The sequence below is a fragment of the Beta vulgaris genome, chromosome 2, assembly GCF_026745355.1.
Source record: "Beta vulgaris subsp. vulgaris cultivar EL10 chromosome 2, EL10.2, whole genome shotgun sequence".
NCBI lineage: Eukaryota > Viridiplantae > Streptophyta > Magnoliopsida > Caryophyllales > Amaranthaceae > Beta > Beta vulgaris.
In genome coordinates this window covers 17850230-17874428 of record NC_079203.1, presented here as the reverse complement: position 1 = coordinate 17874428, position 24199 = coordinate 17850230, and the positions used below count along the sequence as shown (strand labels likewise).

General features: G+C 36.1%; 1 protein-coding gene across 1 annotated transcript; it reads left to right on the top strand.

Moving 5' to 3' along the window:
- The first annotated feature begins 13495 nt into the window (after positions 1 to 13495).
- Positions 13496 to 15112, top strand: LOC125494726 (uncharacterized). The gene has a single exon (XM_048638472.1). The coding sequence runs from the start codon at positions 13496 to 13498 to the stop codon at positions 15110 to 15112; it is 1617 nt and encodes a 538-aa protein (XP_048494429.1).
- The last annotated feature ends 9087 nt before the right edge of the window (positions 15113 to 24199 follow it).

Sequence of the window (24199 nt, the reverse complement as noted above, 5' to 3'; positions counted from 1 at the left end):
GTCTAGGGTTGAGAATGTTACTCTCAATGTTGAGGGTGAGTATGTTCAAAATTATCAATCTTAACTTGTCCATTCTTTTCCTTCAATCAACTCGGAAATTTCTATTGTTAAGCATTTTGAGGTTGTGGGTACGGTGTTGGGCGAGGCTTTCCTGTGGAACCCACCTCCATGCCTTGCTCAACTAAGCGTAGGAAAGGGATGAGGATGATTCAGCTTCCTCGATTCTGAAGAGTTCCAAAGTATGATCAGTTCAAGGGTAGATGATTTTTTTTTGCTAAGCCATGTCTATAGGGTTTTGGAATATTAGGGGTTGTAGGAGGAAAAATGCTTCGGAAGAAGTCAAATTCTTTTGTAATAATGTTCATAATATTAGTATAATTATGCTATGTGAAACGAAATCCCCCTCCTCTTCTACTGCTGCTTGTTTATTGAAATATAGGTTTTGAGTTTCTTCCTACTCATGGAATGTCAGGAGGTTTATGGTCACTTTGGAAGGATGATGTTTATAATCCATATAATCTGGTTGTAGTAAAAGCTTATACTCGTTTAATTGCTTGTCAAGTCGATTACTTAATTTCTTTTATATCTTTTTTTTTTGTATATGCTCCTGTCCAACAAGGTGAGAAAGATGATTTTTGGTTGGAAGTTTCAAGCTTTGTAAATTGTATTTTATTAACTATTATTATCCTCGGCTATTTTAATGAAATAAGCTCTAATAGTGACAAATTTGGGGGGTTTTCTTTACTCTATCTCGAATTATAAGATTCAACAATATCTTAGACTCTATTAATTGTGTGGAGTTACCTTTTATGGGTCAATCATTTACTTGGAAAAAGAAACGGAGTGGTGTAAATTATATTCTGGAAAGGATTGATAAAGCCATTACTTCAGTTGAATGGTTTCATTTAACTCCTAGTGCAAAATTGATTAATCATATATTTACTTCGTCATACCATAGTCGTGTTACTTTCTTTCGTTATTATTAAACATAAGAAAGCACCTCCATTTAGATTCCAAAACATGTATGTGGTGCCTTTGTAAAGACTTTGATGTCTTAATTAAAAAAAAAACGTGGTCTACTAGATTTGATAGGTCTTATATGTTTCGGTTAGTTAAAAATTGTAAGCTTTTAAAAAGTCAAGCTAAAGAATGGAACAAATATCAATTAGGTAATATATTCCGTCAAATAGCTGAAGTTGATAATGCCTTGCTGGAAATTCAATCGAAAACTATTTATTTCTAATCTTAATAGTAATACTCCTGCATTCTCTCAAGACAAGTTGCTGCTTGAAAGAAGAAAGCTTTTTTCCTTCCAAACCTATTATTGGAAACAAAAATCTAAAGAGAACTTCTGGTTAAAAAGAGATGTTAATACCATTTATTTTCATGTGTCTGCTACTATTAAGCGTAATAAAAACCAAATCAAATCGTTTATCTCTAGTTCAGGAAATGATGTTTTGAATCCAAATCGAATTGAGCATGAGATCACTCAAGATTTTCTTAATAGATTCACTTCTAATGTGGCTTTGTTCATTTCATGAATCTAAAGATTTTGAGCTCATTAATCCTATAATTTCTGATGAAGCTAGGTAATGACTATTTGATTGGAGTTATTTCTGATGAAGAGATTAAAATGGTTGTTTTTTTTACCTTGCCCCAGACAATACTTCATGTCCGGATGACTTCCTTCCTTATTTTTTTTCAAAAGTATTGGTCCTTGGTGGGTAACTCAGTCACAAAAGTTGTTAGAGCCTTTTTTCATACAAGAAAATTAATAAAAGAAATCAATCATACTTTTATTACTTTGATCCCTAAGATAGCTAATCGTATTTCTGCTAATCATTTTCGTCCCATCTGTTTGTATTCAACCATTTATAAGATTATATTTAAAACTCTTAGGAATCGTTTAAAGATTTGTCTTGAAAAAATATTCATCCGCTTCACGGGGCCTTTGTTCCTGAAACAATTATTTAAGATAATATTATGCTTGCCCATGAAAAGTTTCATTCGTTAAAAAATAAATTGGTTCTATATGGTTGGTTAACTATTAAATTATATATGGAAAACATTATTTATGACCGAGTGGAATGGAATTTCATTCTAGTAATGCTCAAAAAATTAGGGTTTCATCCTTGGTGGATAGGATGGATTGGACAATGTATTTCCATGGTTCCTTTTTGTGTTTGTTAATGGTATTCTGGGTTATAAGTTTGCTCCTTCTAGGGGTATTTGACAAGGTGATCCTTTGTCTCCCTATCTTTTTATCCTATGTGCTGAGTTGTTAGCGCGCAAGCTTCATTTTCATAGTGTCGAGGGAATTAAGTAAATTATTAGGGGTAAGGTTGGTAGATCAGGTCTCAAAATTCCCTTTTTGACTTTTGATGACGATACAATGATTATTGCGCAAGCATCCAAACATATTTGCTCTATTATTACGTCGGTTATGGATGAGTATTGTACAATGTCAGGCCAACTAGTGAATTTTCATAAGTCAACCTCCAATGTACGAAAAATATTAATGGTCAAGAACTCAAGATTGTTCCGACTTCCAGCAGATTTTGAGGATGGATAATACTCTTTGTTTGGGTAATTATCTATGTTGTCCTATTATAGCTGACAGGGTGGCGAAAAATACTTTTGGGAAAATAATTGAAAAATCCCACAGTTAGTTAGCTAAATGGAAAGCTAATTCCCCGTCTCAGGCAAGTAGAATTATTCTCATTCAGTCTAACATTAGTAGAATAATTGCTTATTGCTGCGGTCATTAAATGACCTATTGCGGCGGTGTTAGTCGAGTACAAACGCTTAAGCAACTACAAGAGGGGGGGGAGGGGGTGAATTGTAGTTGGGGAGATTTTCTAACTTTTTGCGAAAATAAAAATAATTTATCTAAGAGAGAAATAAATGCATAAACTAGAAAGAAATAAGAACACGGGAATTTTTACAAGGAAAACTTCCTAGGCCCAATAGGAAGAAAAACCTTGACCACGAGGGATTTTGACTCAATTCTCTTTAATAAACTTTTAGGCCAAAAGACTCTCTTTTGTACAACCTAAACCCGGACCTTCTCTGTTCCTCTAGGAACTGGTTCCCTGTCAACTTGTTCCCCATGAACAATTGACTTTCTCTCTTGACTTCACTCGAAGTCTTTTCTCTTTCTCTCTTTTCTTTCTCTTTCTCTTTTTCTCTCGAAATGATTACAGATTTTTGATTCACTCAACCCAATCTCTAATACACTGAGTAATAATGAAAGAAGAGTAAAACCGAATATACTTTCACAAAAATATTACAATAAAAATTCTGAAAGCATAATATTTAAGATTGTTACACAAAACTATTTGTAGAAGACAAACTTTCCCATGATTTTCTCCACGAACATAGCGGAGCTGAATTTCAACCTCACTCCTTCCACGTTCTAGCCGTTGCAAAAATCCGTTGGAAGTTATGCGGTTGATTTCCGAAACTTCAGCCATTATCACACGCTCAACCATTATCACACGCCACATTAGTAGGTGGGTTGTTGTGGGTTGTTGTGGTTCCTAAAATCTAGGAACTGCTTTAACCCTCCTCTTTAGGCGCGATTAGTTTGTTGCTTTTGAAGGCTCCTTATCAAGTGACCGTTTCAAATAGCTGCGCACAAACTAACTTCCAAGTGTAATATGGAATCACATAATTTCACAATATATACATCCATAATATAAACTGTTTGTAACAAACACAAATAAAGTTAACAACTTAATTTTTTATTATCCTCCTAATCAATTCTTCATAAGTTATTAAACATATTATTTGTGATATCTAAAAAGATAATGAATCTAAGAGAAAATAAAAAATCTAGATTATAAAATAAATAAAACAAAAACGAATAAATCTAATATCATGAAATTAATCTAATAACATACGAAAACTAAATTAACCAAAGTTAATTATTTGTCATCATCAAAATAGTGAAACAACAATATTCTCCCTTTTTGATGATGACAAATAATTGGGAATTTTTTTTTTTATGTTTTTTCGTTTTAAGAAAAGAAAAGACAAATCAGAAAAAGAATATAACACAAAAAAAAAATATAACACACAACCGAAACCTAAGTAGACTCAACTAGGACTCAGAACAAGATCAGGCTCTACTGGGAACAGGGAGGAGAAAGACATGCATAGGAACTAAGATAAAAAAAATTTATACCAACAATATCTCTTCGCCCTTTTGTCATTATCAAAACTAAGTGATGAACCTGCAGCACTAGAGAGTCAACAGTCTAGGCATCAAACAAGTAGCTCAAACACGTATATTATAATATTAGCCATCCAAGCACAAACAATAAGCAAGTAGAAAGCAACAATATGGACAGCAGAGTATAATCAATATGCAGAGCTCAAGAGTAAAACAGAGTAGAAATAGAAATTAAAGAGCTTCATGTGTCACAAACATGACACATAAAGAGAGAACAAAAAAAGATTGTTTAATAATAATTACAGCCACAAAAAAACTTGTCCAATTTTTCAAAGTTAAAAGAAATCAAGGCTTAGGGCGCTTAAAGAGAGTGGAGACCACGTAATCAATTTTGGAGACAACACCATCGACTTTGTTCCTGATCCCCGTATCAGCATTCTTAATGGCCATCAGTTGTTGTTGCTGCTGAGAATCCAGAGCAGGGACAGTGGTCTCTATGACATTGATCCTGGTGTGCAGTAGGGACAGAGAGTCTTGAATTTTCCGAAGCATTTTGTTGAGCCTAGTAGTAGATAACAAAGGAAAATCAACAGTGGTGGAAGGAACTGGATCCGAGTCTAGGTGAATAAACACAGCTTCACCTTGATCCTGCTCCTTTAGAGACTTGGACCCAACAATCCTTTGACTCTTCCTCACAGACCCACTAGGAACTCCCTCTTCCCCCAGCTTCCTCTTACCACCCACTTCCACCTTAACATGCGTTTCTTCCATCTCAAAGTCCAGTGTGTCCTTGGTCAGGTAATTTTCCGGTTCAAGACAGAAGGAGGGACTGGCAGGCAATTTGACTTTGCAATTTTTGAAGATGGTAGAGAGAAGGTTTCCATAGCCAACTTTTGTATTATGAGAAATGCAGTGAGAGAGATGTGAAATAATCAAAGAAGGGAGGTTGATTTTGATGTTCTTAGCAAGGCAGTACATAATGGAGAGAGAAACAGGAGCAGAGGATTCGACTTTTGACCCAGTTGGATCTTCTTTTGTCTTGGATGATTCTTGAGCGCTAATTTCGTCAAGTGATGGTGTTTTCTCTCTTGGAAAATTTTCGTGATCACCGGTATTTTTACTGTGAGAAGACATGGTGAAAGGGTTTTGGATGGAGGTTGAATATGAGAGATTAGAGAGAGATTAATTGATGTGAGAGAGGGAAGTTGTGAGGGGTCAGTGATTTTATGGCTTGGGGTATAAAAAGCAATGATGATTCCGTGTGAAAGTAAATAAAAGGCTAGGTTGAGTGAAACGGTTTATGGGTTTTTGTGAAGTATTTAATGAAATTTCTTCTCTTAACTCAGATTAACCGAACTTGTAATTGTGGCAATAATACATGTCAACGCATTTATTTACAGAATTGAGGTGTGAAAGGAAAAAATAATCAAGGAAATTTGGAGGAAAAATTAAAAAAATACTCTTGCATATGATAAAATTTGTCCATAATGTACAAACTACGTACGTACCAAACATGTGCAAGGACAATAAGGGTAATATTCAAAGACAAATGTGAGTCCTTATATTTGACCCTAGGTGTATGAAATTCATTTCATGAAAGTTGCAGGGCATACTTAGTAAGAAACAATTCTTGGGGAATTAACATCATTTGTACGTTCAAACAATTCTTATCATTCCTAGTTCCAAACATATTCTTTCAAACTTGTCCCTAGATAGAGGTTTAATCAATATGTCAGCTATTTGATTTTCAGTTGGACAAAAATCAACTTTGACTAATCCCTTTTCTACATTGTCTTTTAGGAAATGATGACGAATGTGAATATGCTTGACTCTAGAGTGATGAACTGGATCCTTGGAAATGCATATGGCAGTAGTATTATCACAGAGTATAGGAACACACTTAAATTTTATGCCAAAGTCATGTACCTGTTGTTTGATCCATAATACCTGAGAACAGCATGCAGCAGCTGCCACATATTCAGCTTCGGCTGTTGAAAGAGCAACAGTGTTATGCTTCTTTGAACTCCAAGAAACTAAGCTTGATCCTAGGAACTGGGCAATACCTGAAGTGCTTTTACGATTCACCAAGTCTCCAGCATAGTCAGCATCAGAGTAGCTAACTATATCAAAGATGTCACTTCGAGGATAGAATAAGCAAAGATCATCACTTCCTTTCAAATATCTAAAGATTTGACGGCTGTCAAATGAGATTCCTTAGGATTTGATTGGAATCTAGCACATAAACCAACACTAAAGGAAATATTAGGCCTACTAGCAGTTAGATAAAGTAAGGAACCAATCTACCTCTGTAGAGTTTTTGAACTACGGACTTACCACTTGGATCCTCATCTAACCTTATTCCTGTTCCTATTGGAGTATGGTTGTTTTTGCTTGATCCAGCCATATTTTTTCAATAACTCCTTCACATATTTTTGTTGATGGATCATTGTTCCTCTTTCAGTTTGCTTGATTTGCAAGCCGAGAAAGAAGTTTAATTCCCCATCATGCTCATTTCAAATTCACTACGCATTAACTCAGCAAATTCCTTACAAAGAGATTCGTTAGTTGCACCAAAAATTATATCATCCACATAAATCTGAACCACTAGAATGTTTGTTCCTTTGGATCTAAGGAACAAGGTTCTATCAACTTTTCCCCGTATAAATATATGAAAGTAAGAATTTTGAGAGTCTTTCATACCATGATCTAGGAGCTTGCTTACCCATAAAGAGCTTTATCTAGCTTATAGACATGATTAGGAAGATCAGGGTTTTCAAATCCAGGAGGTTGTTCCACATAGACGTCTTCTATTAAATACCCATTTAAAAAGGCACATTTGACGTTTATTTGGTACAACCTAAAACCCATGAATGCACAAAGGCAATCAAAATTCTTATTGCTTCTATTCTAGCTACAGGAGCAAAGGTTTCATCGAAGTCAATACCTTCTTGTTGATTGTACCCTTTGCTACGAGTCTGGCTTTTTCCTTATGACTTGTTCCATGCTCGCCAGCTTGTTCCTGAAGACCCATTTCAGCCCAATCACCTTTTGTTTTTAAGCTTGGTCTCAAGATGCCAGACCTTGTTCCTTGGAACTCATTCAGTTCCTCTTGCATGGCATTTATCCAGTCAGACTCCAGAAGGGCATCATTGTGATCTCGTGGTTCTGTCATAGACAAAAAGGCTTGGAAAGCACATAAATTTTTCAGTTGGGATCTCGTCTGAGTTCCCTTTTCAATATCACTTACGATTAAATCCAAGGATGGGATTTCAGGTGTTTCCATGGTCTTGGTTCAAATCTCCTTGTCTCTGCTCCTCTAGCTTGAAGCTCTTCATTTGTTTCATTTTCAGGATGAATATCTTCTCCTGTTCCTCCTGTATGACAGGATCAGGAACATTTATCTCTTCTTCAGGAATATGCTTTTTGTCAGTACCTGCAGGTGTTAGTTCCTCATCAATGTTCACTGACTCTTTAGAACGAGTCAGTCCAATTTCAAAGTCATTTTCATGACTTAGTTCCTGCAAGGAGTTAGTTTCATCAAAAATAACATGGACACTTTCCTCAACACACATTGTTCTTTTGTTGTAAACTCTATATGCTTTACTATTTAAAGCATATCCAATAAAAACAGCCTCATCACTTCTAGCATCAAACTTTCCTAAATTGTCTTTACCATTGTTATGTACAAAACATTTACAACCAAAGATTCTAAAGTAGAGATATTGGGTTTTCTTCCTTTGAGTAGCTCATAAGGGGTCTTCAGGACAATGGGTCTCAGCATGACTCTATTATATATAGCATCGGTTTACTGCTTCAGCCAGAAATTCTTCGGAAGATTGCTGGCTATTATCATTGTTCTTGCCATGTCCTCCAAAGTGCGATTCTTCCTCTCCACTACGCCATTTTGTTGTGGAGTCCTAGGAGCTGAGAAGTTGTGATCAAGTCCTTCATTCTGCAAAACTCATCAAATTTGGAGTTTTCAAACTCCTTACCATGATCAGAACGCAATGCTTAATTTTAAAACCACTTATTCTTTGTTTCTTTTAGCAAAGTTACAAATTCATCAAATGTCTCGTCTTTGCTATGAAGAAAAATAACCCAATGTATCTTGAAAAATCATCAACTATAACAAGTACATATCTCTTACCAGATCGCTTTGGATTCGAACAGGGCCACATAAGTCCATATGAATCAACTCAAGAGGACTTTGTGTGCTTACCATCTTCTTCTGTTTGAACGAGGATCTAACTTGTTTTCCTTTTGCACATGGTCCACAAATTCATGATTTGAGACTTTGATTGTTGGTAACCAACAACTAAGTCCTTACCACTTAGCTTCTGGAGAAGTCATACTTGCTGACCACACCTTTTATGCCAAAGAAGTGGTTCATTGTCGACGCACTTAAACAGTTAGGTTGTTCCTAGGAACAAGGTTTGGGTCAACAACATAAGTGTTTCCCTTCCTAGTTCCTTCCAGAATCTTGGTACCTGTTCCTATATTACTTACTACACAACACTCATCAGTAAAGTTCACACTGTTCCCTTTGTCACAAAATTGAGAAATACTAAGTAGATTGTGTTTCAAACCCTCGACCAAAAATACATTATCTATGGAATGTGACTTAGACTTTCCTACCTTACTTATAGCTACAATATTACCTGTAAGATTGTCTCCGAAAGTCACAGTTCCTCCATCATAGGCTGAAAGCGAGAGAAATTTGTTTTTATCTCCTGTCATGTGTTTAGAACAACCGCTATCGAGGTACCACAGGTTGTTCCCCCTCACTTTAGCCTGTATCCAAAACAATTAGTAGTGGTAGGAACCAGTCTGACTTGGGTTCCTCTGTTGGGCTTGTATTTCTCTTAACTTTCCACACTTGCTTAATTAAGCGAGTGTTCATCTCAATATGTTCTTCTCTGAGGAACAGTCAGACTAAGTGACCATGTTCCCACAGTAAGAGCATATTCGGCTGCTTGGAAGATCAACATATTTTTTCATTTGTTTTTCTTCTTGTATTGAAACCTAACCCATTCCTTCCTTCATTTTTATACTTTTGTATCCAACTCTACTGGATCAGGAAGTTTTGTTCTTGAAGATTCCATTTTCCTTTAAGTACCAGATATTCATCTTAAAACTTTTTCATGTTCGAATTTATATTTTCGAACTCGGATCTGGTATTTATAGAGGAACTGGTTCCTTCAGGAACAAATAGTTTCAATTCAGCCATCTCCATATTCAAGAAATAATTTTCATTTTTAGCATTTTCAAAAGCTTCTCGAATACGTCGGTTTTCATCAAAAACTTCAAAGAATCTTTCTCAATTATTGCATTTACTGTTTTAAACCAATTTGAATGTCCTTTGGTGACTTCTAAGGCTTTTCAAATTTTCTTCTCTAACGCAAATGCCTTGTAGTCATCCAAAGTTTCCAAAAGAATAGTTTTATTAATTGATTCTTTGAAAGTTCTTTTAACTCTTCTTCAATAACATTAATGCGTACCTTTTGCTTGGCAAGTCTTCTTCATCACCTGTCTTTGCCATGAGACACAAATGAGCTGCTTCCTCTTCATGTTGTTCCTTCTCCTCGTCTGTATCCGATTCTCCCCAAGCAACAACCATGGCCCTTCTCATATCAACTTTTTGAGAAAGGTTTTTGTTGTTCCTTTCCTTTCTCCTTGTATTTTCCTTTACCTTGTCATTTTCCAAGAGGACATTCCTTTATGAAGTGTCAGGACTTCCACATTTATGACAGCTTAGCTTCCCTGGCTTTTTCAAGTTTTTTCCTTTGTAATTCTTGTTGAAGAATTTTTGAATCTTTTCACGATCAATGCTGCCTCTTCATCATCAGTTTCTGAATCCTCTTTCATCAGACTTGAGAGCCAAGGCTTTAGGTCTACTAGAGTCAACTTCATGAGTTCCTAGATGTATTTCATGAGTCAACAAGGAACCAGAGAGTTGTTCGATATTGAATGTGGTGAAATCTTTTGTTTCAAGCAAAGCAGGGACCTTTGCCATCCATTTGTCATCCTGAGGTAGCTTCGTAGTACTTTTCGTACTTGTTCCTCGGAGTGATGACTTCCCTAGGGATTCAAGCTCATTTATTATGTTGGAGAACCTTGTGAGCATTCTTGACAGCTCCTTAGGCTTCATTTGAAATAGCTCATATTTGTGCATGAGCATATCATTTTTGATCTCTTGACTTCGTTTGTTCCTTCGTGAGTAACTTGAAAAAGTTCCCACACTTGCTTGGTCGATTTGCATCCCATGATTCGATTGTGTTCATGGGGACCAAGGCCACAGTGGAGAATCTTTTTGGCCAAGTTGTTCATCTCCATCTTATCGAAGTCATCTTTGTCATATTTGGAGAGAGGTTTGGGGATGTCTTCACCTTTTTCATTTTTCTCTGTGACTTCGAAGTCACCAATTTCTATCATTCTCCAAACTTGATAATTTTCAGCCTTAATGAAAATTTCCATACGATTTTTCCAGTATGGATAATACTTGCCATTAAACATAGGTGGACGCTGCGTTGAGTAACCTTCTTCCAATATTCTCCCGATGTGTTCATCATTTCCAGGAACTAGCTTCTAGTGTTAACTGATTTTGGAGGAACAGGCTCTGATACCAATTGTTAGTCGAGTACAAACATTAAGCAACTACAAGAGGGGGGGGGTGAATTGTAGTTGGGGAGATTTTCTAACTTTTTGCGGAAATAAAAATAATTTATCTAAGAAAGAGATAAATGCATAAACTAGAAAGAAATAAGAACATGGGAATTTTTACAAGGAAAACTTCCTAGGCCCAATAGGAAGAAAAACCTTGACCACGAGGGATTTTGCTCAATTCTCTTTAATAACTTTTAGGCCAAAAGACTCTCTTTTGTACAACCTAAACTCGGACCTTGTCTGTTCCTCTAGGAACTGGTTCCCTTTCAACTTGTTCCCCCTGAACAATTGACTTTCTCTCTTGACTTCACTCGAAGTCTTTTTCTTCTCTCTTTTCTTTCTCTTTCTCTTTTTCTCTTGAAATGATTACAGATTTTGATTCACTCAACTCAATCTCTAATACACTGAGTAATAATGAAAGATGAGTAAAACCGAATATACTTTCACAAAAATATTACAATGAACATAGTGGAGCTGAATTTCAGCCTCACTCCTTCCACGTTTTAGAAACTTCAGCCATTATCACACGCCCAGCCATTATCACACGCTACATTAGTAGGTGGGTTGTTGTGGGTTGTTGTTGTGGTTCCTAATTAAAATCTAGGAACTGCTTCAACCCTCTTCTTTAGGCGCGGTTAGTTTGTTGCTTTTGAAGGCTCCTTATCAAGTGACCGTTTCAAATAGCTGCGCACTGTAACACCCCGATAATTCTCTCTTTCTAGAAAATACTTTTATAATAAACCTTAGAGAATTACCCAGGCGTTATCGCCCGTGTGATAACGTTTCGGCTTACTCAGAATTTTGCAGCGGAAAACAACTTACTAAAAACATCTTTATTAAAACTTATGAAACCAATAACAATGTCTGAAACTAAACACACCAACTTAAAAACTAATGTCTGAAAAGACAAGTTCCTACGAAAGCAACTTAAATAATACTAGTAATACAATGAGTCTCTCCATTCCAGATTCCCAATGAGATGCATCTGCGAACCTGTAATGTCAATGCTTTCTTGACTCTACTCCCCCGAAGAATCACCACAGGATCAATAGGCAAAGCCATGATCACACACAACAAGCACGTAATCAGCAAAGCTGAGTACTACATATCAGGCATAAATAATCCTAAACATGATTTTACAAAAGTAACTTGCAAGGATAAATAATAATATAGACATATAATAATCTGCAGACAATTATTACTGAACTAGATTCTAAACTTTATTTCTTTCTTTAAATGGAATAGTTATTGGACGAGTTGACTTATCTAAAAATAGGAAATATAGGAGCTACCACATATTCCAAAAATGACCTGCGATATCGAGGAACCTTTGAACTGAAAGAGGGATGGTGATCAATCCATTCCTAGAAGAACCCATGGCACGCTCACCATGCATTACAACCCTTAGTGTCCAACTCTAGACGTGCACCAGTCTAAAGTCTATAACCTATTCTCGTTTCACTTTACGTTGAATATATTTTATTACTTGTGTTGACACAACAAACAAGCAACACATAACTAATACTCAAACAGTCATAACAGAAACTCTTTTTATCTTTGGATTAACAAGTGATCACAACTCATCAATCAAGACTCCTTTAACTCCTTTTTATACTTTACTAACTTGCTTGTTGAACCTAGCCAACAATTAACTTTACCTTTATATAGGTAGAACTTGTAACTTACCAAATAAGGTCCACGAACCTTATAAGATAATAAATACTCAAAGAATACATGTAAGATATGATTCACTCTAACTTATATTAATTCACTCACGAATTAATAAATAAACTTGACTTATCCTGCTTGCATCAATCTTCCATACAAACATTTATAATCATAATCACTTCTAGTTTACATGTAGCACACAGGCATATAACATGTAAAAAATAATTCCAATAATCATATATATGAACAAATAGAGTCCTATACATGATACTAATAAATAAAATACTCTTAGAGCATGCGTCTAAATCACATAGCACGTAGACGATGTACGTACCTTATATAAACCAATCGGTAGGCCACTTTTACTCGCTAAAAGTCTCCTACTACGAAATCTCCGCCTAGAAAATAAAGTAATGAAATAAATATCTCGAACTAAAAATTTACAGCAACTTTAAAACAATCAAAACCCCCTTAAACGTGTTTTAAAATCGTTTTTACGTACCAAACTTTCGTTTTTTTTTAATCCCTAGTATAGTACAACTATTCTAGTGATTAAAAATCATTTAAAACTCTTAAAATACTTATTTTCTGAAATTACAGCACTTATAATATTTAATAAATCTTCTGAAAATATATTCGACACATATAAAAATATGTACTAACCAAATCTCATGATTTATACTTTATATATATAGTTTCTAGTAATTAAAAACCCTAAAAACTATAAATTTCATGATAAAAACTAAAATAAACTTAACATATTAAATCTGAAATTTATTATAATAATAATCATAATCCATTGCGGGAAGAATAACTCTCATCAAATCCTCCATTACTAGTCTACCTTTATACTATATGTCAATATTTCCGGCCCCTAAGGGGGTGATTGATGCTATCAATAAAATACAAAGAAGATTCCTGTGGAGTGGCGACATGAACAAATCCTCTCTTGCTTTGGTTGCTTGGGACCAATTAGCTCTACCAAAAAATATGGGGGGACTGAATATTGGTAGCATTCGAAATAAAAACACATCCCTGCTTTTCAAATGGATATGGAGGCTGCTCCATGACCCGGATGCTCTATGGCAGAAGGTGATAAAAAACAAATATGGGTACACTAACGGTCTAACGGCCCATGACCTGTGCATTCCATCTGGAAGCGGCCCATGGAGATTCATATGCTCCAGTATTATTAATAACCCTACTGCTGGTGATTTCCTAAAATCGAAAATAAGGAAAGCCATTGGGAATGGAAAAAACACCCTCTTCTGGCTTGATATCTGGGTTGGCAACGTTCCGTTAAAAAATTGCTTCCCTCGCCTTTTCTCAATCGCGAATGATTCCCATGCAAGTGTGGCTTCTTGTGGCTCGTGGAATAGTGGGAATTGGGTATGGAATTTGGAATGGAGAAGATCCTTTCGACCAAGGGATGAGGTTGAGTGGTCCAGTTTGCAGGTTCTCTTAAAAAGTGTATGCTTATCACAAGAATCCGAGGATTCCTTGATTTGGACCCCACATAAACTGGGCATGTTCACTGTCAAATCTTGCTCCTTGGAGCTATCCAAACCATCACCTCAGCTTCATTCGAAGGTGATAAACTGGAAAAGAATGTGGAAAGGCCTAATCCCACCGAGAGTAGAAGTGTTTACATGGCTTGCACTATTGGGGAAAATAAGTTCAAAGATGAAACTTGCCTCCATGAACATAATTCCCTCCACTGAGGTGTATTGCATTTTTTGCTCAGAATACCCGGAATCCTCGGAACATCTTCTTCTGCACTGCGCTTTCTCTCGCGATTTATGGATGTGGTGGATAAATATCTGGGAGATAAAATGGGTCTTCCCTCAAAAATTACACGAGGCGTTTGAGCAGTGGAGTTGTGTCGAGAAAAATCCAAATTTCAAGAAGATTTGGTGTGCAATTTTTTCCATCATCATATGGACAATTTGGAAGGAAAGAAATGCTAGAGTGTTCAAAAACATCTCATGTTCCCTTGCTCAACTTCAGGATTTGATTTTAACTAGACTTATGTGGTGGATGAAAGGGTGGGGAGGTGAGTTCCCATACTCGATGGATGATGTTCTCCGTCATCCGAAGTGCCTATCTTGGCAACCCAGCTCATTAGCCCTTGGCCCAAAAAAGCTAAATCCAGACCATGGTGTGTGGTTTCCCCCAATGTCAGGCAGCCTAAAATGGAATGTTGATGCCTCGGTCTCGGCAGGTGGTGTGAAGTCAGCCATCGGAGGTGTTCTCAGGAATTGTCAAGGTAATTTTGTTTGTATTTTCTCTTGCCCTATTCCACCGATAGAGATAAATTCTGCAGAAGTTTTGGCAATATTTCGGGCTATCCAAATATGCAAAACCTTCGATCATCTAGCCCATCATCCCATGACTGTAGAATCGGACTCCAGAAATGCTGTGGAGTGGTGTAACGATCTCAACAGGGGCCCCTGGAATCTAAATTTCCAATTAAACAGCATTCGCAATGCTAGATCACTTTGGCCGGAATTATGCATTGTTCACAGGAAGAGAGACTCAAATATGGTTGCAGATGCTCTTGCCAAGCAAGGTTTAACAAGAGACGACGAATTCTTGGCGTGGTTGTAGTGGAATTTCATCAGTCGGAGATCCATGGTTTTGTATGAATATGAATTATGTTTTTCAATTCTGTTTTGTTTCTCTAGCATGAGATAAGATAACTATGTATGTGATATGACTTGTAACCTCAAATGGAGGGGGACTCCTCTTTGTAGGGTGTGCTTGAGCACTATAAAAAGGTCGCCCACCTAGTGGGGGAATACCTTACTTTGAGTTAGAGGCTCCTTCCATTTTCTTTTTTCTCTTATGAGTGGAATATAATGAAGATGAATAACTTATCAAAAAAAAATAATAACCGAAAATTATTTATATGAATAGAACAGCACTTTAATTCATAAACATGATAAATATCAATATAATAACATAAAAATTAGTATTTTAATGGAATCTTAGAGAGGAAGAAAGAAAAACAACCAACAATAATGAGGTAAAAGAGGCGCCGGACAGCAGCAGCCACGACAGGGAACCCGGCGACAGCAGGTTCGGCTCTTGAGAAGTATTCGTGACGTTTCTTGTTGAACAAGAAACGTTACTTGAAGAAGAAGAAACGAACTTTTGGGAGAAAATTGAAGAACGACGCACCAACCAAGAGGAGAGAGAAAGTGCCGAGTGAAAAGAGAGGAATTACGTGAGAAGAGGAGAAAATAAAGTGTGTAGGGTAAAATAATTGGGTTTTTAGGATATTTATATAAAGGCTTGTACTTGTGGGCTTAGGAAAAGAGATTTTAATTAATGAAACTTGATGACTAATAAGATGAGCTATTTAAAACTTTAGTCATCAAATGACTCTTTCCCTTTTTATCACTTTTGGGCTTTCGATTCCATTAACTGCCTTTTCAATATACTTTTAGTATTTAAAACTCTTATTAAAACATGCTTAATTAAAATATTTCAAATTTTATTAAGCTATGAAAAATAATTTCAGTTGACTTTTAAAATAATCAACCCTTTTTAAAAGTCAAATCATTTTCCGAACTCATTTGGATATAAATATAACTACATAAATACTTTAATATATTTATGAAAATTCTTTAAAATTATGGGGGATTACACGCACAAACTAACTTCCAAGTGTAATATGAAATCACATAATTTCACAATATATACGTCCATAATATAAACTGTTTGTAACAAACACAAATAAAGTTAACAACTTAATTTTTGATTATCCTCCTAATCAATTCTCCATAAGTTATTGAAAAAAATACAACGTATTGCTGCGATTTTGACCAGAAATCGCAGCAATACATAACAGTACAGGTAAAAAAAAAAATTTTTTTGCATTTTGCCTCCAAATTTGAAAGATAAAAATATAGGATGAAAATAATACAACACAAATGTAAAAGAATTTCTTATTCGATTAAAAAAAAATTCAACATATATTAAAAAACAGAAATGAATTCATCTAAAAAATGAAAAAAGTCAACAAATAAAATTGTAACATATTCGACTAAAAAAAAATAAAAAAAATTGTAACACCAATACAACATCCAAACATCAGGAGTACATGATAATTACAAAAGAAGAAAAAAAAAATAAAACTGTAATCAAATATGAGAATTCTAGCACTTCCGCGTCAATTCTTCCCCGTCGTCAGAGGTTAGGCTCGTCAGATTTTCCGCGACGTTCGATTTCTTCGACCTTTCGATCTTTTACCGTCGATGAATTCCTTGGAGATGGCGACTGGGTTCGTGTTGTTAAACGACGAACAAGAAACTATTCGTCTGGTTGCACGATGAGGCGTGTGGTTCTGCTGCGACACTCTTCGTCGGTTCGGACGAGAGACAAGGTCAATTCTGATGGTAGGAGAGAGGAGATGAGAGAGGCGAGACTGGACGAGAGAGGATGAGAGACGACCGGGGGAGAGAGAATGACTGGTGTGAGAGAGGCGTGCTTGAGGAGAGAGAAGGAATGACTGGTGTGAGAGAGGCGTGCTCGAGGAGAGAGAAGGAAAGGAATGACTTGTGTGAGAGGCGTATAAGCCTTGTGAAGCATATGCATTTGACCTGATCTTGAAATTACTCATAAGTTTGTTTACTTTCTGGGTTTGGTTAATATTGAGGATTATTAAGGTCTTTAAGGGCTTAAATTGTCCTAATCAAGGTGATAACAAGCTTAACTAGCTCGGTTTGTCCTAAAACTCTACTTAAGCATCTTAATTAGGTTAATCTTTTGTTAATCTCTACTTAAGCAAGATTAACTAATACTAATGACACCTTAATCATTATTATGTATTGGTAATCAAGTTTATTAAGTGATTAAGTAGCCTAATTACATGTTTAAGTTAAGCTAATCATGTTTAAGAGCTAAGCTAGTTTAGCTTCTTGTAATCCGGTTTATAAGCAAGCTTTAGAGATGTTTTTGCTGCTTTTGGATGCCACCTCAAGCTTATTGAAGACTTAAGGAAGTGTAGAAGACCATGTAAGTTCACATGGGCTAAAGAAGCCATAGCAAATGAGAAGAAGAGACTTCATTGCAAGGAAAGCAATCTGCCCAGCATCTCACGTTCAACAGCATCATTTTCTTTTGTTTTGGGCAATGATCATTCCTTCTCCAATTGGCTTGAGCTTTTGAGGATATTTACTTTAATATATGTATTTTAATGTCCAATTGGTAGTTCTTCTGTTTTCACTCGTCCAATAGGGTAGCTAAGCTAATTATTAGAAGTGTGCTGTAATGACTGTAATTTTTGTTTCTTCTATTTTATTAGCCTAGTTGGCATAGCTAAAGTCGTCCAAATGAGCTGATTATTGGACATGTTGTAGCCATATAAGTTAGATTTGTACTCCTTTTGGATTTAAGTCATTTGAATCAAAATTAAGAGAGTTATACTCAAAACATTAAGCTGTGTGCTTATTGAATGTTCCGGTCAGTTTGGCCTTTATCCAATCTTTGCTTAATTCTATCACTTAATCGTTGAATTAGTGATTGAAACTCAAAGTAGATGCAAGTTAGAAGCTTATTGTTATAAATTGATCTTAGATTGGTGGTATTTGGGTAGTGAAAGTGGTGGTTGTTCAACTTGTTTGAATCGGTTTGTAACAAACACTTATGTTCTCTTTCTTTGTTCTTGCTTCTTTCTTTGAATGCTCTTGAATACTTAATCAATATGTATCATTTGGTATCAGAGCTGTAGGTTGGTTAAGAGCATTCTAATTCATCCCTAAAACACATTAAACACACAAACAAAACCCAAACACAATCCCCCCTAAAACCGGACCTAATTCTAAGCCAAACACACTTCTTTTCTTTCTTTCTAGCCTATTCTTGTTGAGATTGAATCTAACATGAGTGGAGGTGAAGAAAATCAGTTTAGGAGAGGTATGAACTTGAGTGAAGCAAGGTTGGTAGGAGTGGAGAATCAAATAGCCACTTTAAGTGAACAAATGGCTAATTTGATGACTGTTGTTAGAGAAGGGTTTAGAGGACCTTTAAGGAGAGAAAATGTGGAGGATGAAGGTGTACCTTATGAGAGTGATGAGGAGGTTGTTTCTGAGTCTTCAAGGACTAGGAGAAAGCCACGAAAAGTTGATAATTTTAGAGACATAAAGCTAGAAGTTCCTGAGTTTGATGGAAACCTTAATCCAGATGTCTATTTGGAGTGGGTTTCAAGGTGTGATAGGATCTTTGAGCTTAAGGAGTATGATGATTCAAAGGCTTTCAAGGTTGCTGTAGCTAAGCTAAAGGGGTATGCATCCCTTTGGTGGGAGAATGTTGTTTTAGCTAGAAGTAGAAAACATAAGCCTAAAATCAAGAGTTGGATAAAACTTAAGAAGAAAATGAAAGAGAAGTTCTTACCTTCCACTTATACTCTTGATTTGTATAATAAACTTGCTGAATTGTCTCAAGATCATAAAGGAGTTGAACATTACATTCATGAATTTGAGAAATTGATGATGAAACTTGATGTTCAAGAGAGGGAGGAACAAACCATGTCAAGTTTTCTAGGAGGATTAGATAAAGACATTAGGAGGAAGGTGGAGTTGCAACCTTATTCTACCTTAGATGAACTTTTCAAGCTAGCCTTAAAAGTGGAGAAACATCAAAGGGAGAGAAAGAAGAAGAGGAGCAGGTGGAAGAAGTGGTGATTGAACCAATCCAAGAAGGTCCATTACTCATAACAAGAAGATTACTCCATGAAGAGGGGTGCTCTAAAGGCCTCACGAAAAGGGAGCAGATTTTCAAGACAAGTTGTGAAGTGGAAAGCAAGAAATGTTCACTTGTGATAGATAGTGGGAGTTGTGCCAATCTAGTGTCCTTAAACATGGTTAACGAAATGAAGCTTCCATTGATCCAGCATCCAAAACCCTACCTTCTTCAATGGGTTAATCATGAAACTTCAATTGAAATTTCTAACCAAGCACTAATTTGTTTTTCTTTTGGCAGCTATTATGAAGATAAAGTGCTTTGTGATGTGTTACCCATGGAGGCGTGTGAAATCTTATTAGGAAGGCCTTGGATGTATGATAGGCGTGTGCAACATGATGGTTATGAAAACACTTATAGCCTCAAAACAAACCATCAATCCATTACACTTGAACCATTCATTTTGAAACCAAAATCCACTGAAAATAGTGAGCTACATGAAAACAATTTGAGTGCAAACCTTATACCAATAAAAGAAAAGACTGAAAAAAAGAAAAAACCAAGAAAGAATTCAAGAAGGGGAGTGCACTAACAATAAATTTCATGTTTCAGGTGAAAAAGAGAACAAGATTCGAGGACGAATCTTACTTCAAGAAGGGGAGAATGAAGCATATGCATTTGACCTGATCTTGAAATTACTCATAAGTTTGTTTAATTTCTGGGTTTGGTTAATATTGAGGATTATTAAGGTCTTTAAGGGCTTAAATTGTCCTAATCAAGGTGATAACAAGCTTAACTAGCTCGGTTTGTCCTAAAACTCTACTTAAGCATCTTAATTAGGTTAATCTTTTGTTAATCTCTACTTAAGCAAGATTAACTAATACTAATGACACCTTAATCATTATTATGTATTGGTAATCAAGTTTATTAAGTGATTAAGTAGCCTAATTACATGTTTAAGTTAAGCTAATCATGTTTAAGAGCTAAGCTAGTTTAGCTTCTTGTAATCCGGTTTATAAGCAAGCTTTAGGAGATGTTTTTGCTGCCTTTTGGATGCCACCTCAAGCTTATTGAAGACTTAAGGAAGTGTAGAAGACCATGTGAAGTTCACATGGGCTAAAAAGAAAGCATAGCAAATGAGAAGAAGAGACTTCATTGCAAGGAAAGTAATCTGCCCAGCATCTCACGTTCAACAGCATCATTTTCTTCTGTTTTGGGCAATGATCATTCCTTCTCCAATTGGCTTGAGCTTTTGAGGATATTTACTTTAATATATGTATTTTAATGTCCAATTGGTAGTTTTTCTGTTTTCACTCGTCCAATAGGGTAGCTAAGCTAATTATTAGAAGTGTGCTGTAATGATTGTAATTTTTGTTTCTTCTATTTTATTAGCCTAGTTGGCATAGCTAAAGTCGTCCAAATGAGCTGATTTTTGGACATGTTGTAGCCATATAAGTTAGATTTGTACTCCTTTTGGATTTAAGTCATTTGAATCAAAATTAAGAGAGTTATACTCAAAACATTAAGCTGTGTGCTTATTGAATGTTCCGGTCAGTTTGGCCTTTATCAAATCTTTGCTTAATTCTATCACTTAATCGTTGAATTAATGATTGAAACTCAAAGTAGATGCAAGTTAGAAGCTTATTGTTATAACTTGATCTTAGATTGGTGGTATTTGGGTAGTGAAAGTGGTGGTTGTTCAACTTGTTTGAACCGGTTTGTAACAAACACTTATGTTCTCTTTCTTTGTTCTTGCTTCTTTCTTTGAATGCTCTTGAATACTTAATCAATATGTATCACCTTGAGACTTGAGTGAGTGCAAAATCCTAATTTTTTTAAATACTTTTTAGTAATATTGCTGCGGTTCTTATCAAGAACCGCAGCAATATATTTATATATTTTTTTTTAATATATTGCTGCGGTTTTTGATAAAAACCGCAGCAATATGTGTGGTCAAATAGTCAACTTTTTTTTCAAAAACTCATATTGCTGCGGTTTTAGGCCGAAATCAAAGCAATATCTTTATTTTATATTTTACATTTTCTTTTTACGTGATATATTATTGCGTATGGGTAAAAACAATAAGCAATTATTCTACTAGTGTAATCTTTCTTTTGCAGCAAGTTTTCAAGTGGAAAGTATTTTTTTACCTGATGCCATCTTGCAGGATTTGGATAAGATTAATAGAAATTTTTTCTGGAATAAATCCCCAGGGAATAAATCTTCTAATCTCATTGGTTGGGATAAAATTTGTCAGCCAAAGTGCTTTGGTGGGTTGGGTATTCGTAAAGCACGTATCAATAATGTTGCGCTCCAAGTGAAACTTTTATAGCATATTATCTATGATCCATCTAATCTTGGGGTTTCTTTGGCTCAGAAGAAAGTATCGTAAGGATAGCTCTATTTGGGATTATCAGCCTAAGAGCAATGTTTCATGGCAATGTCTTAAACTTCTCAATTTGCAACCTTTATCTAAAAAAAGGTATTCGTTGGATTATTGGTAACAAGGCTAATATTAGTTTTTGGCACGACAACTAGGCTTACCCATTTATGTTGTCGGAAGTGGTTCCTGTTCCTACTGGTGATGATCATCGTAACGTTGAGTCTTGCCTGAAAGAGTTTAAGCATTAGGAATCCTCTCTTTTAGAAAAGTTAGTTCCTCCAAATTTGGTAATGAATACAAATATTTTTATTCCGTCTTCGGTGTTTTTAGGACAAGCTTATTCGTGGTCTTTTGTCTGATGGTGTTTACTTTGTTAAAACTGGTGATAGGTTAGCTCAAGGATATGGGATTAAATCCCATGAAAAGGTTAAATTCTTATGGATATGGGATCTTCCTATACCTCCTAAAATTTAGATTTTTTCTTTGGAAGATTTGTATGGATGGTATCCCTACCAAAGCAAGGTTAGAGAAATGTCATGTCTTTTTGCCGCAGAATTGCGTGCTTTGTAATTTTCACTGTGAGGATGCTTTTCGCATTATGTTTGATTGTCCTTTCTCTCACGATGTTGCCTTTTCTCTTCATAGTTTCGATGGGTGGCCTCTGATTGCACAGGTTGATGGTCCGGCCTCTGATTCCTTAGGGTTGATGGTTCTTATGACATTGGGGATAGTCCTGCATCGGTTAGATCTTCTATTGGCACTTATCAGTTTTGTAAGATTGCTTTTATCTTGTGGCATGTTTGGTTCGCTTGGAATAAAGTTATTTTCAAGGATGAAGGGGTGTCCACTTTTAAAGTTTTTGATTTTATTAAGCAGTTTGCTAAAGATTAGTTTTTGTTTCAACAAGATGAGAATAAGCTATTTTCTGGTGGCATGTTTGGTTTACTTGGAATAAAGTTATTTTCAAGGATGAAGGGGTGTCCACTTTTAAAGTTGTTGGTTTTATTAAGCAATTTGCTAAAGATTAGTTTGTGTTTCAACAAGATTTGAATAAGCTAGGTAAAGTTTATTTGTCATATTAATGTCGTTCTGCTCCTTCTTGTTTGGGTGTTTGTAGAGAGGTCTGGTGGTCTAGCCCCAAGGATGGTTTTGCTAAGCTTAACTATGATGGTTCAAAGCTCTCGAATGGTAACATTTCCTTTGGTTTCATTATTCGTGATAATAAAAGGGATGTTCTGATCATGGGAGCTAAAAGTCTTTATTGTTCTTCTTCCACTCCAGCTGTAGAAGCTTGGGTGCTAACAAAGGAATTAAGGCAACTGTTTTTTGGGTATTAGTAAGCTTTCTATTGAGGGAGATAACTTAGTTGTGATCAAATTTCTTAGAAAACTTTGGAAAATCCTTTGGGAAATTGACTCTTTGGTTCGTGATGCAGAGATGGATATGTTGCGATTTGTTGAGGTCCATATCACTCACTGTTTCAAGGAAGCTAACCAAGCGGCGGATTTTCTGTAGCATAAGGGGCACTCACGATCTTCTCTTCACTTCTGGTTCGATGTCCTTAATCAGGTTCTTCTCTCCATCATCTAAAAAATAATAATAATTTGGATTTTGTAACTGGAATAATATAAATTTTTGTTCGTTCTCTCGCAATAATACAAACTTTTGATCAAAATTCCTCTAGTAGGTCATGACCGATTAGTCACTTGTTGATGTAGGTAAACTGATAACGTAACTTTTTTTCGTTATTTCCCCTTCTTCTTCTTTGTTTGCTTTGATTCTTCTCCCTCCATTTTTTTTCCTTTCATTCTTCTCTCTCTTTTCCGCCATTAAAGTTTCATGCCTTGACCTCCAAACTACGAGTTCCAAGAATCCAAACATTGTAACTTCTTCTTCAACCTCCAATGTCGAAATCGTAAGGATCATCTGATTCTCTCTCATCGCCGTTAAATCGTAAGGATCATCGGAATCTCACTCAAAGCGCTCGCCAACTCTCATTCCAATCTACGAAATCTCAAAACCACCCCTCCCCAACCAACTGAAACCCCCCCTCCCACCTTACCCCAATCCTCCACCTCCCCTTCCCCCACGGACGAAACATTGCAAAGCAGGTTTTGCAACGGTATATATGTCCCAACTTCAGCGCCATCCATTAAGAACCAAGGTAATCTCTTTCTCTTTAATCTGCTAAGTTGGGTGTTTTTTAATTCAATTTTGTTGTAGAATTTATGGGTTTTTGTTAATTTTAATGTTTGATGATAATTTCAGGCTTTTACTGCTAGGATTTAATCAGTTATTAGTGACATAGTTTCTCGAAAACTCTGGCATCCAAAAGCTTCGAATTCTACGTATTTTGCTCAAAGCGGTAGCTGGGTTTGGTGTATTTCGAGGATGGGGTGGTGGTTTTCGATCTAGAGTTTAGTGGGTGGAAATGGTGGGTGATTCAAGTTTTTGGGTTGAATGTGGAGTTGGGTGCAATGGTGGCTCTTGTGGTGGTGGTAGTTGTGGTAGTTCTTGTGGTGGTGGTGGTTATTTTGATGGTGGTGTAGTGATTCTGCCCAACTATGACAATGTGGAAGGAGGAGGTTTTGTGGTGGGACGGGGGTAGTTATGTAGGGGAGGGGTGG

Excerpts from the sequence above, each read along its gene's own strand:
- LOC125494726 (XM_048638472.1), top strand. The coding sequence starts at position 13,496 with ATGGGGGGACTGAATATTGGTAGCATTCGAAATAAAAACACATCCCTG.